This window comes from Amphiura filiformis, chromosome 1 (genome assembly GCF_039555335.1).
Source record: "Amphiura filiformis chromosome 1, Afil_fr2py, whole genome shotgun sequence".
NCBI lineage: Eukaryota > Metazoa > Echinodermata > Ophiuroidea > Amphilepidida > Amphiuridae > Amphiura > Amphiura filiformis.
Window position 1 is genome coordinate 37,452,200 of NC_092628.1, and position 14,008 is coordinate 37,466,207.

General features: G+C 36.7%; 1 protein-coding gene across 1 annotated transcript in view; it reads right to left on the reverse strand.

The window, feature by feature from the left end:
• Positions 1–14,008, reverse strand: part of LOC140146591 (signal peptidase complex subunit 3-like) — a 177,475-nt gene that overhangs the window by 1,714 nt on the left and 161,753 nt on the right. Inside the window, exons 3-4 of the mRNA XM_072168463.1 lie at positions 2,059–2,203; positions 956–1,071 (exon numbers count right to left, since the gene is read on the reverse strand). Of these exons, the coding sequence (XP_072024564.1) occupies positions 956–1,071; positions 2,059–2,203 (261 nt within the window). The remainder of the gene's footprint in view (positions 1–955; positions 1,072–2,058; positions 2,204–14,008) is intronic.

Sequence of the window (14,008 nt, forward strand, 5' to 3'; positions counted from 1 at the left end):
CAGAAAAAAAGTGCACAAAATATATTTCCCAGTGCAATGTATACATTTTCACATGAAAATAAATAATTTTGGATTCTAAATGAATGTGAAAAAAAAACTGCCTGTGCCGAGAATGTGGATTATCATAACATATCGTGCGTTATTCATACAAAAAATTTAAAAAAACAGTACTTATAATGAGGTGCACTGTCGAACCTCAATGAATTTATACTGATAAAATATTGCTTGATAACAAACGTACACTTTTGGAATTATTTGAGACATTTGTGTGTTTTAGTGTTTTACCAATGACAACGTCAAAATTCAGTCAATCATGGCCGCTCGCCCACCGCCCCCGACGACATCTTTGACCAACTCTTCACACCCTCTACGGTGCCTCCTGTTACCCATAAAAGGAAACAGTCAGATATGTGATGAGTTGCCACTAGTGTAGTGGTGAGACGTCACTAAAACGTGAGTTAAACACCTTTGTTTTTTATAGGAATTGTTCAAAATGAACAAAAGCTACCATGTTTGTCATGTTTTATTCCTTTTACATGCCGGTTCTGACAAAAATAATGTTCAGCTTGCCAATACACACTCCCTGATTAATGGAGCATGGTCCAATATTTTCATATCCGTTTTCTATTTTACATTGAGGCCTACCACTAAGTTTCTGAATGTTGAGTTGTATTGCTCAAGCAGTATTGATATGAAGCAGATACACCTTCGGTGTGGTTAGTGCAATTCACCACATTTTTGATTACCCCATCTAAACAAAACATATCTCAGGCATTAAATTTTACTGATGCAATGAGAAAAATATGAGCTTTCTTTTTTGATGAAGAAAAATGAGGAATGAGGCCATCAATTGGGTCAAGGCCCGAGGTGCTACAATGTAGGTGGGGCGCACACACAGCCACACAATCTACCCAAAGTACACAAACAATTAAATATAACAATGTAATACACATACCTTAACCCATTGCCATTATCAAAAAATGTGTACTTAGTTGATAAACTTTTGTAGTCCAACTTTGCTTTGTTTCCTCTCTTGATGATTTTGTCCCATAAAACAACTTGATTTAGTTTCTGCGAATGTAGAGAAGAGAAACAAATATGGTAATTGGTAATGTAATTTAGCATTTTGTTTCTTCATATTAAATGATAACCAAACATAACATATAATCACCTGTATGTACGCCTACCCAACCCACTGAGGCATATAATTATTACCAACTCAGTTCTAGCCAATCTCAATCTAAACTCCTCAACAAAAGTTTGGAAATTTTTTTGAAGCATCTATATCTCAGATTATTTGTGACATGTTCATATCGTGTTGCACATCAATGGATAGCTACTATATTCCCCTTTACAATGACACCACATTTGAAACAATCATCTTTTTCACGCCTGAGTACATGTCTTGTGAATGTAGTGGGGTCTCAAACAGAATGTCCCAAATTGACCATTATTCTGTGCAGCAAGCTGCAATCCAATATCTTCAATCTGGGACCTCATGCAATCCTCCAAGATGACAACGCTCGCCCCCACAGAGTCAGGGTAGTCAACCGCTACCTGCAGAATAAGTCTAGAATATGGGAGTAGAATGGAATGGCCTCCCATCAGCCCAGACCTCAAACTTGTGTGACCAGCTTGGTCGTGTTGAGAGTACCAGAGTAGCCAATGCAACCACATTGAATGACTTGCGACAAATCCTGGTTAAAGAATGGAATGCCATCCCATAGCAACGTGTGACCAGGCTGGTGAGCAGCATAAGGATGTGCCTGGCTGTTGTGGCTCTGTATGGTTTTTCCACCCGCTATTGAGGTTCAGTGACTAGTGTTGTTTGAGCACAGAATAATGGCCAATTTGGCACATTCTGTTTGAGACCTCACTACATTCACAAATCGTGTACCCAGCCGTAAAAAGGCTGATTGTGTCAAATGTGGTGTCATTGTAAAGGGGAATAAAGTAGCTATCCACAGATATGCATCACGATATGAACATGACACAAATAATTTGAGATATAGATGCTTGAAAAAACTTTCCAAACTTTATTACACATGAAATTCTTACATTATTTCTGGTTTCATATTCTGCAGTTAGATACAGAAAGAGTTGCTTTGTGTTCCAGTTGAATAAAGGATTGAGGTCAACATTCAGGTCAAAGTAGAAATGACCACGGTCTGATTTCTCTCCATGTGGCGTGTAGGTACTTTTCCTGAAAAATACAAACACAAATTGAAGACTGTAAAGAAGTAGTTCTAACTCATATGATATAGTACAGAGAATTTTCTTTTTAAAATCCCAATTTTACCCCCCCCCTTAAGTTGCACATGCCAAATTTTTGGGAACCCAATTTGCAAACCTTAAATGGCCTAGATATAAATTGTAAGTGCAGCGAGACTAGCGAGTAGGAAAATTCGCATATTTTAAAAGCTTAAATTCCGTCCTTTTTAGAGCATTTTATTTAAAAGTCGGCCCATGAATATATAAGATACCGGTAGGTCAAGGAAACCTATAAATCATTGTAAATATGTTGTCTGTATTTCACCTGACCCAAATATATGATTTATTTTTGTGATGAGAGATACGCTGTACGCACATGGAATTAAGAGGGATTTTGATAGAAAAGCTGCTCTATCAGCATCATTGAAATTTACCAATTCTTGAAATTTACCAACAAAACGCAAAGGAACACCACTTCATGACACACAGCCATATCTATCGTAATAATAAAATGACGGTTCCTCCGGTTTATTCAAAATCTCAGATTTTGACAAAACTACACTACAGCACCTAAAGTCTTGATCTTTGTTTACTAAAGTACATTACAATCGTGTAAAAAAGGTGAATTAAAATTTTTTGAGGGCGTTCTCCTCAGCAAATGTTATAATATGGCTTTAACAGAATAAATAACCTTTGGTGCAAAAAATTGCACCGCTGTCTAACCGAAAAACGATAGCAAAGCACTCTAGCATGGCCATCGAGTACATATAAGTCAATCTTGACCACTGTCCATCATGTCTATGTTGACAAGATGTAACTTTGTTACGAGCCTACGGAAAGCGCTAAATGACAAAACGGTTTTCAGTTTTGGCTTCCTTCCTTCCTTGTACGTGCTTACCTCAACAGTTTGAGTATCAACACACGGGCTTTACATGCACAGTTTTTGTTTACCTATGCACGATCCTGGAACCTGGTCGAGCACCCTCACAGACCCGAACATAGTGAGGGTGCTTGGTATATCCGCCATGTTTCAAATACATGGATGGCCAGCATAATGGCCTGCAAATTTAAGCTTTATGAGAAGCCTATTTTAGTTGCAAAATGAGAACACAGAGTGGCTTATCTTTAACCCACATTCTCAATCTCTCATGCCAGAGGTTAAAATAAAACGATCCCTAACTAATTATCAAAAGATTGTGTTACGTTGAACTTTAGATATGTTTTGAATTTAATTTATATCTTTTAAAATACGCGCGAGCATGCCTTATACCCGTTGGTTTCATACCGTGAATAATCATTAATTTGGCCTTACGCCCTCAATTTCACGAGTATGTCACATGACTCTCATTTCTATTCATAATTCCCGCTATACATTTTATATTGCGCAGTTCAATTCAATTGTTCACTTGCGACTTAACATCTTTACGATATCAACGTGAAAAACACCAGCGCCGCTTTTACATGGCCTTATGAGAAGCTTATGGGTTGTAAGCATAAAGCCGATAATTTAAAAGATGGGGGAAGCCTATGAAATATAATAGGCCCATCAACGTTTTTAAAGAAAAGTGGCGTCAAGAAGTTTTTTTAATCGTATCATCTGAGATGATTTTTATGACACAATTTTATGTGATGTGTGATTGTGTGTAAAACATGGGCCGATGGAAGAAGTCAAGCATCATCTGTTGAAACCTAAGATCTTAAGCCGAAAGACTTGATTGGAAAATGTAAGTTCCATAATTTTTCTTTGTGCAATAATGATTTTCGGAAATGCTTAGAAATGTGAAATTATTCATTTGACAAAGCCAGTATTTGCAAAATGAATGACATGTAAATAATACCAGTGTTTGGGTTAGGCCATAATTTCATTTTTTCTAATGTATGTGATATCAGGCGGAGACCTTGATCTCCTCAAATTGTCGGAAAAAGACAATCCCGAGATATCGTGTCTTGTAAATTTATTGTTATCCAAATCTTTAGTTTATTGTGAAAATTTGGGACTGTCAAAATTCTTGTGGTTGTCAAACATTTTAATGTTTATTATCAAATATAATTTTCACGTAAATTATTTTCATATTTTCTTTTATGTGAAATAGTTCCGGCATGGTAAAACAGTAGGTTTTCCATATCATTGTAATTAACGGCGGAAATATGTAAATGTAACTTTTGATGTATTTATATTTTATAATATGAATTATGTGAAAGAAACAAATTCCAATGGCGTAAAATTAACAATGACCTATTGTGAAGTGATGTAACATTATCATGATTATGCAAATTAATAATGTTGTTTTGGTCTTAGCCATTCGAATGTGTTTTATGTTTATTACAAAAAGTAATGATTGGTTCTTTCAATTAAAAATCATGCAGAAGTTATTTAAAATATTTTGTTGGATATGTTTAACATTATCAGATGTAAAACCCTAAAAGTATTATTTATTATTTGCAAGTTTGTTATCAATTTTATTTATTGCAGCGTTTCTGGGCTGACTATAAATGACCATGAATGAATGTGAATAACTATAAACTGCTGCAAATGGACACTTATGGTCGCATGTCATAAGTTGGGTACAATTTCCATTACATGGTCAAAAATGACAAAAAATGTATTTTTTAATATGTTGTATATATTGACAACCTCTAATAATTAACACCATTTTTAACCTTAACACATGCTTAATTTTTGAGATAATGCTTAATTACTAGTTAATTAATACACAGGCGTCTATGTAAATCTCAATTTTCAAATGCGTTTTTCTCAAATCGGACCTCAATTACAAAAATTACTGTAATTTGTTTATTTTATGCAAGAATGTCATCAGATTTGGAGGATATGTTCTCAATACATTAACGCTTCAAATGAACTATTTAAAATAATTGTACGTATATTAATTACATTGTGAAGGTCAATGACCTTTTTACGAGTAATTAGCGAGATGGTTATTCTATTATTGAGGAAATAAATATCAAGAAGAGAAATGTACATTATCATATTGCTAAAATACTGAAATTCAACTAGGATTTCATTAAAAATGAAAAAAAAAATGGAACATATAACCCTTTAAGGTGGTACTACACACCTTGATAAATTTGTGACTATTTTTGCATTTTTCTCAAAAAATAATATCACACTGGTAACAAAAGTTATGTATATTATAGGGGTAAGGAATCCAGTTACTACACTTGAATTTCAGTGACTCAAGATAAGCGGTTAGGTACATTAAGATCAGAAAACAGGTACCGATAGAATGTACCTCATTTCGTTAAAACATATATAATGAACCCCTTGTCTTGAATCACTGAAATGTTAGTGAAGTAATTGGATTACTTGCCCCTATAATATACATATAACTTTTGTTACCAGTGTGTAGTTACTACCTTAAATAGTCAGTAATTGTTTTATTTGTACAAATTCAACATTCAAAGCGGTCAATACATCATACCCTCCCTAGACTTGAAAAAGTAACCAGTAGTTTTGACATGGTGACATGTGAATTTTCACATAGGCCCTATTGCACACTCCCGCATCCGCCTGCTCCACATCCGCCTGCTCCTCCACCCCTGGCATTTTTCATTTCAACTGATGTGATTTTTTTACTGAATAATGTATAATTATATGCTTCAGTAGACTGAAAGAGTATAATATTAGGCCAATGAAAGTCAATTCCGAGTTTATCGTCCCTTTTTTTCCCCATGTTGGTGAGGTGACTTTTTCATTTTTCATTATTTCATCAGATTTCATTATTGACCTAAAATGCATGTTGATTTAAAGCCAAACTCATACGTGTGAGTTATAAACATGTTTTTATATGGACAGGGACTAGAAAAGTTAGAAAAGAGCCTGGTTTTGCTTCCAAGTTATGAATTTATATGTTTTACAAACAAAAATATATGTTTCCAATTGCTAAAACTGGTGAAAACACTGATAATTTGAAAATAATGAATTATTTTGGCAGTTTTGAAAATTGGACGCGGGTATTTTTGGTTTCCAAAAAGTGACGCGGGCGGGGGACGATAAACTCGGAATCGACTTTCATGCGCCTTAGGCTTAAAATGAGGTATCAACCACTGCTGTAGGATATGGGGTTACGGAAAGCCAATCAAATTTGTATCGCAATTTTCAGAAAAGTGTAATCCCTCCACCCTTTTAGCATACCCAACTTATGACATGTGACCTTATGTAACATCATCAGAATGAATGGGAATTAACTGGTATACAACTTCATTAACTACGCATCGTTATACTAATTGGACTACTTCGACTTTTTAAGGTTGTTAAATTTTTAAATATAATCATCATCATCATCTTGAAAATAAAAAATGGAGAAATTGGTTCATCGATTGGAATATATGGACTGGACTTTCATACTATGTTAAATCATCATTCTACAATCAATCATCAATCTATCAATATTCTTGCTATCATTTTAAAGCCTGAAAGCATCAATACTAAAGATAGGCTATCAGTCGCTTGTGCAGATATATGTTAGGCCGAGTAAAATAAAAAACATGTTTCACGTCCGGGTTTTTGAAAAAAAAGGAGGAAGAGGGGACTTTGTATTTTTTATTTATTATCGCAAAATACCCATAATTAGAGCTGTTTTATTAGTGTTTTAGTATAATACAATAATGCCTGGAAAAAGGAGGAGGCCTCTTTTTATTTGTTGTTCTGAGAGATACATGTAGGTCCCCTCTAACTATCACAAAACCTTATAAAAGTGTTTCTTGTATTTTAGCAAGGCTATAGAAAGCATCTCTACTTCCTAGACATATTTTTGGAAAGTTATAACTGAATTTCAAAAAATAAAAATAAAATTGAAGAAACCTCAAAAGAGGAAGCGGGAGGGGACGTGAAACATGTTTATTTTTTTATTTGGCCTTAACATTGGATTCCATTTCTTGTTTATTGTTCACTGTATGGAAAAGCCTGTTCGGTTGTATCTTGTATTGGTTGTATTTCCCACGCATAGTCGTTCTTTAACGTGCACACTACATTATTAATGATGTAATGTGAGAAAATATTCATGTACACAGGACCGACAGCTTAAAGTGCCCTCCGAAGCACTAAGCAAGTAGAGTGAAGTGCCTTGCTCAAGGTCAAGGAGGACAAAGAGCCAGACGAGCTCGGGCGGCCCTGGGATTCGAACCCTTGGCCTTGACTTGTTCCACTTGTGATGTGCCCTGAGTAATTTGATTTAATTTAATTATTTAACTTTGTTTACAAGCTGAAAGTATTTCATGAGATGGGAAACCCCCTTGTACGTGCAAGATAATGGTGTGGAAAGTCGTTTTGGAATTCCCCAAATTATTGTAAACAAAGTCAGAGCTATGTTTGGAACTTGGAAAGCCCCAGTTCATTATTGCACCATCAGGAAAACCCCCCAGGAAGTGATGTAATGTGAAAGGTGAATGTGTATAATTAATATTGGGAAATCCCAAGATTGCAGCAATGTTGTAAAAATGTGATTGAGGTAATGGTTTATTAATAGATGATGGGATTTTTTGCATGAGTACTGATATAAAAAGCTGGAGGCTTTTGTTGGGACTTGACAGAATGTCATGTGAGATTGAAAACTCCACATGTGTGTGATGGTCTTCGTGCTTCAAAAAAAGAAGTACATTTTAACCAGTTTATATAGCCAATAATTGAGCTAATTTTAATACAGCAACGAAGAAGACAGCGAGCACACAAAAGTGCTCTTCCTCATCAAAGGATTAAAAGTTCTTCTGTCAAATTGCTGGAGTTTGCTGGGTTTGTGAAGGCCACGCATCTGTCAAGAAACAGTGGAGCTGTGTTAAAGAAACCGGTTCCCTGGAAAAAGAGTGATTGGTGAAAGAAACACCATTTTTGGAGAAAGCAGCGCAAGGAGATATATTTGAGGAGAAAGCAGCGGAGATATATTTGTGGAGAAAGCAAGGAGATATATTTGAGGAGAAAGCAGCGCAAGGAGATATATTTGTGGAGATAACAGCGCAAAGGAGATTGGAGAAAGCATATAAGCGCAAGGATTTATAAGCGCAAGTGTACACTGGACTTCGCAGGACAAGCGAATAAGGATATATTACATCAGTCGTCCAGAACATTGCAAGAACTCTAGGATCACCAACAAGAAGACAGCTGGTTAAGTAGTCATAGAGTAAAACTGTCATTGTGTGATTTTATTGTATATGCGATAGTGTTATTATATGTACCAATCATACTCTGTTTTCAATTAAAGACTTAGATTTTGTTAGCTTAAATAAACAGTGTATTTGTGTTGTGCATTCGTGTGAGTTCGGGTAAAAGGTGATTTTGGCCTTGAGTCAAGTACGACTCGTAACAAAAATTGGGGGGCTCGTCGTCCGGGGAAATACACTGTAAAAAAAGTTAACATTAATTTACTGAGTCTTAAAAGTGAAAGTACAGTATGGCAGAGTTCAAAGCAGAAGAGTTTCTTGAAACTATAAATTGGGAGAAGTTTGATGAGTTGAAGAAGCCTGATTTATTAGCATTTGCTAAACATTATGACTTGAAAGTAAAGCAAGCTACAAGAAAGCAAATAATCAAAAATGCCTTGATTGATGTTTTGGTCGGGAAGATATTTTTGATGATTCCTATTTGGAAGAGAAACGTGCAGTAGAAACTGAAATTGAGGGGATTCGCATTTAAATTGAAAGAGCTGGAAATTCAATTAGAAATGAAGAAAATGGAAATGGACCAAAAGAAAATAGAAATGGACCAAAAAGAAAAACTGGAAATGATCAAGTTAGAGAATGAAAATAAAGAAAAACAACAGAAACTAGAAATGGAAGAAAAAGCACGCCAAAAAAAGATGGCGCTTGAGCACCACAAATTAGAAACAGAAGAAAAGGAAAAAGTAGCAAAATTAGAACTTGAAAAACAAAAATTGGATATGGAAGAAAAGGAAAAACTAGCTAAGATTCAAATGGAAGCACATTTGAAAGAAAAAGAAATTGAGTTTGAACAAGAGAAGTTAGCAAAACTAGGTGACAAGTACTCATCAAGTTTCTCCTCAAAGTCAAAGTCAGGTTTTGATGTTACAAAGTATGTAAAGCTTGTGCCTAAATTCAAAGAAAAAGAAGTTGACGAGTACTTTCAACATTTTGAAAAGGTAGCTACAAATTTGAAATGGCCTCCAGAGCATTGGACCCTACTGTTACAAAGTAGTTTTGTGGGGAAGGCCAGGAAACTTACTCAGCTCTACCAATAGAGAAGTGTAATGATTATGAAGAAGTCAAACAGGCAGTCCTTAAGGCCTATGAACTGGTGCCTGAAGCATACAGACAAAAGTTCAGAGATTCAAGAAAGCAAGCAGATCAAACCCATGTAGAATTTGCTAGAGTGAAAGAACAAATGTTTGACAGGTGGCTTGGTTCAAAAGAAGTCAAAGATGATGTCGGCCAACTTAAGCAATTAGTTCTTATAGAAGAGTTCAAGAAATGTGTCCACGTTGACATTAAAACCCATTTGGATGAAAGCGCTAGCAAAATTAAGACGCTAAACGAAAGCGGCGACAATGGCGACTTACTATGGCTTAACTCACAAATTGAATGGGAGTAGATTTAGTCATAACAGAAGTTATTCAAACAGGTTCAGCCATAATCAACCTAGAGCAAATCAGGGTGGTACACAAGAAGTGAAACCTCAGTCTAATTCACAGCATAGTGCTGGTGGTAGAGGGACCCCAGGGAGTTCAGGTAACAGAGCAAAATTTGGGACTGAATTTAAAGCCAAAGTAACTTGTACTCATTGTAAGAGACCAGGGCATACGATGACCCAGTGTTATTTCTTAAAAGGCAGACAAGACGCACAAAAACAGCAGCAAACTGCTAGTAATACTGTAGGATGTGCAGTGTCACTTGTGTCAAAGAAACAAGTCAGTCAAATCAAGAAACAAGAATTCCCACAAAAGGGAAGTGAGACAGACAAGGTGTGTGAAGAATTTGAACCATTTGTGTTAGAGGGAGTGGTATCACTTGGTGATAATGGTAGTCCAAAGCCCATCAAGATTGTGCGAGATATGTGTTGTGCACGGTCTATGATTCTGGAAGGAACTTTGCCCTTTAATGAGGCTAGTTCAGCAGGTAATGCTTTGATCCAGGGTATTGGGATGGAAATGATTAGTGTACCTCTCCACAAAATTAACTTGACATCTGACTTGGTTTCTGGTCCTGTAACCATAGGAGTTAGACATGAATTGCCAGTCAAGGGAGTGTCCATGTTGCTAGGAAATGATCTGGCAGGGGGGAAGGTTTTTCCTGACCCAATAGTCACAGATAAGCCCTGTATACAGGATGATAATAGTGAGGAAGAGGAGATATTTCCTGCATGTGCAGTGACACGGGCAATGAGTAAGAAGGCCTCATTAGAAACAATTGAGGACAACCAAATTGACGACTTAGGCTACAATTTGGAAGACACATTTGTGTCAAAGTTGAATGAGAAAGAAGATAAACTTCCTTCTCCTGGGGATAAAAATACCCCTAAAGATGACACAGCCTCTGAGCATGAACAAATTGGGGAAACCATGAAAGACCCATTAAGTCATGACAAGCTGATTCTGGAGCAACAAAATGACCCAGAACTCAAAGAGATCAATCAAAGGGCATTGACCCTAGAAGAAGCAGAACAAAATTCTGTCTGTTTTTACAAACAAGATGGTGTGCTAATGAGAAAATGGCGCCCTCTTGATGTTCCTGCCGATGAAGAGTGGAAGGTAGTGCACCAAATTGTGGTACCAAAAGTATACCACACTGAAGTAATTAACATAGCACATGATAGTCCCATGGCAGGGCATTTGGGTGTTAAGAAAACTCATGAAAGAATTCTGAGACATTTCTGGTGGCCCACTCTCAGAAAAGATGTTTCTGAATATTGCAAAACATGTCACATATGCCAAGTAGTAGGGAAGCCAAATCAGAAAATACCTCCTGCTCCATTAAAGCCAATTCCAGCCTTTGATGAACCATTTAGTAGGGTTATTATTGATTGTGTAGGCCCCTACCAAAGACTAAGTCAGGTAATCAATACCTTCTGACAATTATGTGTGGCCAACACGCTTTCCTGAAGCCATACCCTTGAGAAATATTAAAGCAGTGACTATAGTGAAAGCTTTAACCAAGTTCTTCACATTTGTGGGGCTCCCCAAGTCCATACAGTCAGACCAAGGATCAAACTTTACTTCTGGAGTATTTCAGCAGGTCATGTATCAATTAGGTATAGAACAGTATACCTCAAGTGCTTACCATCCAGAATCACAAGGTGCACTAGAAAGGTTCCACCAAACATTGAAAAACATGATCAGGACATACTGTTTGGAATTTCAGAGGGACTGGGATGAGGGAGTACACTTGTTGTTGTTTGCTGCTAGGGAAGCTGTTCAGGAAACTTTAGGATTTAGTCCTTTTGAGTTAGTGTTTGGACACACAGTGCGCGGGCCCTTAAAGTTGTTGAAAGAAAAGTGGCTCAATGAGAAATCAGATATCAATTTATTGGATTATGTCTCCAATTTTAAGCATAGGCTTAACAGAGTAACTGATATTGCCAAAGAAAACTTGAAACAGGGTCAGGCCAAAATGAAACAATGGTATGATAAACATGCCAAAGAGAGAGTGTTCAAACCAGGTGACAAAGTTCTAGTACTGTTTCCAATTCCAGGACACCCATTACAAGCCAGATATCATGGCCCATGTGAAGTAGAGTCAAAAGTGGGTGAAGTAGATTATATTATCAAGACTCCTGGTAGACGCAAGAGCAGGCAGTTATGCCACATAAATATGCTAAAAGAGTATGTTGAAAGAAGTGACAGTGGCATTTCAAAACCTGTGTGTACAGTAAAACATGCTGATAATGTAGACAAACATGCCGATGTAGACAGAATCGCCAATGTAGACAAGAGTAAAGATGACAATTCTGATGTCACATATGACCAGGATAAAGAACTAGAGCACAAAGAGTATAATGTAAAATTGAACAATTCTGATGTGCTCACTAATTTGGACTCAAAGTTAGGTCATCTTTCTCAAGATCAACAAAGTCAAATTGCAAATTTGATTCACAAATTTGACAATATATTTCCTGATACGCCAAGTAGAACAAATGCTGCATTTCATGATGTAGATGTTGGTGATACAAAACCAATCAAGCAGCATCCTTATAGAGTCAATCCATTGAAAATGGAACATCTCAAAAATGAGATCAATTACATGCTAGACAATGATATCATAGAACCAAGTAGTAGTGAATGGAGTTCACCGTGTATACTTGTTCCCAAGCCTGATGGTTCATACCGATTGGTCGCAGACATGAGAGCTGCAAATGTTCATTCAAAGACAGACTCGTACTCCAATTCCAAGAATTGATGATTGCATAGACAAAATTGGGAATGCAAAATTTGTTAGCAAATTTGATCTTTTGAAAGGGTACTGGCAGGTTCCACTCACAGACCGTGCCAAAGAGATTTCTGCTTTTTGTACACCGCTTGGTCTTTACCAATACAAAGTCATGCCATTTGGGTTGAAAATGCACCCGCAACCTTTCAGAGAATGGTAAATCAAATTGTGGCAGACATAGAGGGATGTGAAGCGTATGTAGATGATTTGATTGTTTACAGTCAAACTTGGGAACAACACATGGAACAACTCCATCAATTGTTTGAGAAGCTGTCTGAAGTACAGTTGACAGTCAATCTGGTAAAAGTGAGTTTTGCCATGCCACAGTCACATACTTAGGATATGTTGTAGGTCAAGGTCAGGTGAAACCTATCAAAGCCAAAGTTGAAGCAATTGAGCAATACCCCACACCTGTGAACAAGAAGGCACTCATGAGATTTCTAGGAATGGTTGGCTATTATAGAAAGTTCTGTCCAAACTTTTCAGAGATAGCAAGTCCTTTGACTGATTTGTTGAAGAAAGATGCAAAATTCATTTGGTCAGAACAGTGTGAAAATGCTTTTCACAAAGTCAAGTCAATACTCATGAGTTCACCAGTGCTTACTGCACCTGATTTTCAGAAGCAGTTCAAGTTGACTGTTGATGCCAGTGACATAGGCTGTGGAGGTGTTGTGATGCAAGAGGGTGAAGATCAAATAGATCACCCCATTTGTTACTTTTCAAGGAAATTCAACAAGCACCAGAGAAATTACTCCACAATTGAGAAGGAGTGTCTAGCATTGCTATTAGCATTGCTACATTTTGATGTGTATTTGGGTACCACAGTATACCCTGTGCTTGTTTTCACAGATCACAATCCCTCACCTTCATCAACAGGATGAAGAACAAAAACCAAAGACTGGTGAGGTGGAGTTTGACCTTGCAAGAGTACAATCTGGACATCAAACATATTAAGGGAAAAGACAATGTAATGGCTGATGCCCTGTCCAGAATTGCATAAAAAGGGCTGATAAACACAAATTTCCTTTAAAAGGGAAGTTGTGTGTGACAAGTAGTCACTGTGTATGATGAGTTAAATACTCAAAGTTGATAATATGTTGAAGTTGATGTAAAAGAAGAAAACATTTAAGAAAGTTTTCATTACATTCAACTTTCTTCTTTTAAGGGGAGGGTGTGATGTGCCCTGAGTAATTTGATTTAATTTAATTATTTAACTTTGTTTACAAGCTGAAAGTATTTCATGAGATGGGAAACCCCTTATGCGTGCAAGATAATGGTGTGGAAAGTCGTTTGGAATTCCCCCAAATTATTGTAAACAAAGTCAGAGCTATGTTTGGAACTTGGAAAGCCCCAGTTCATTATTGCACCATCAGGAAAACCCCCCAGGAAGTGATGTAATGTGAAAGGT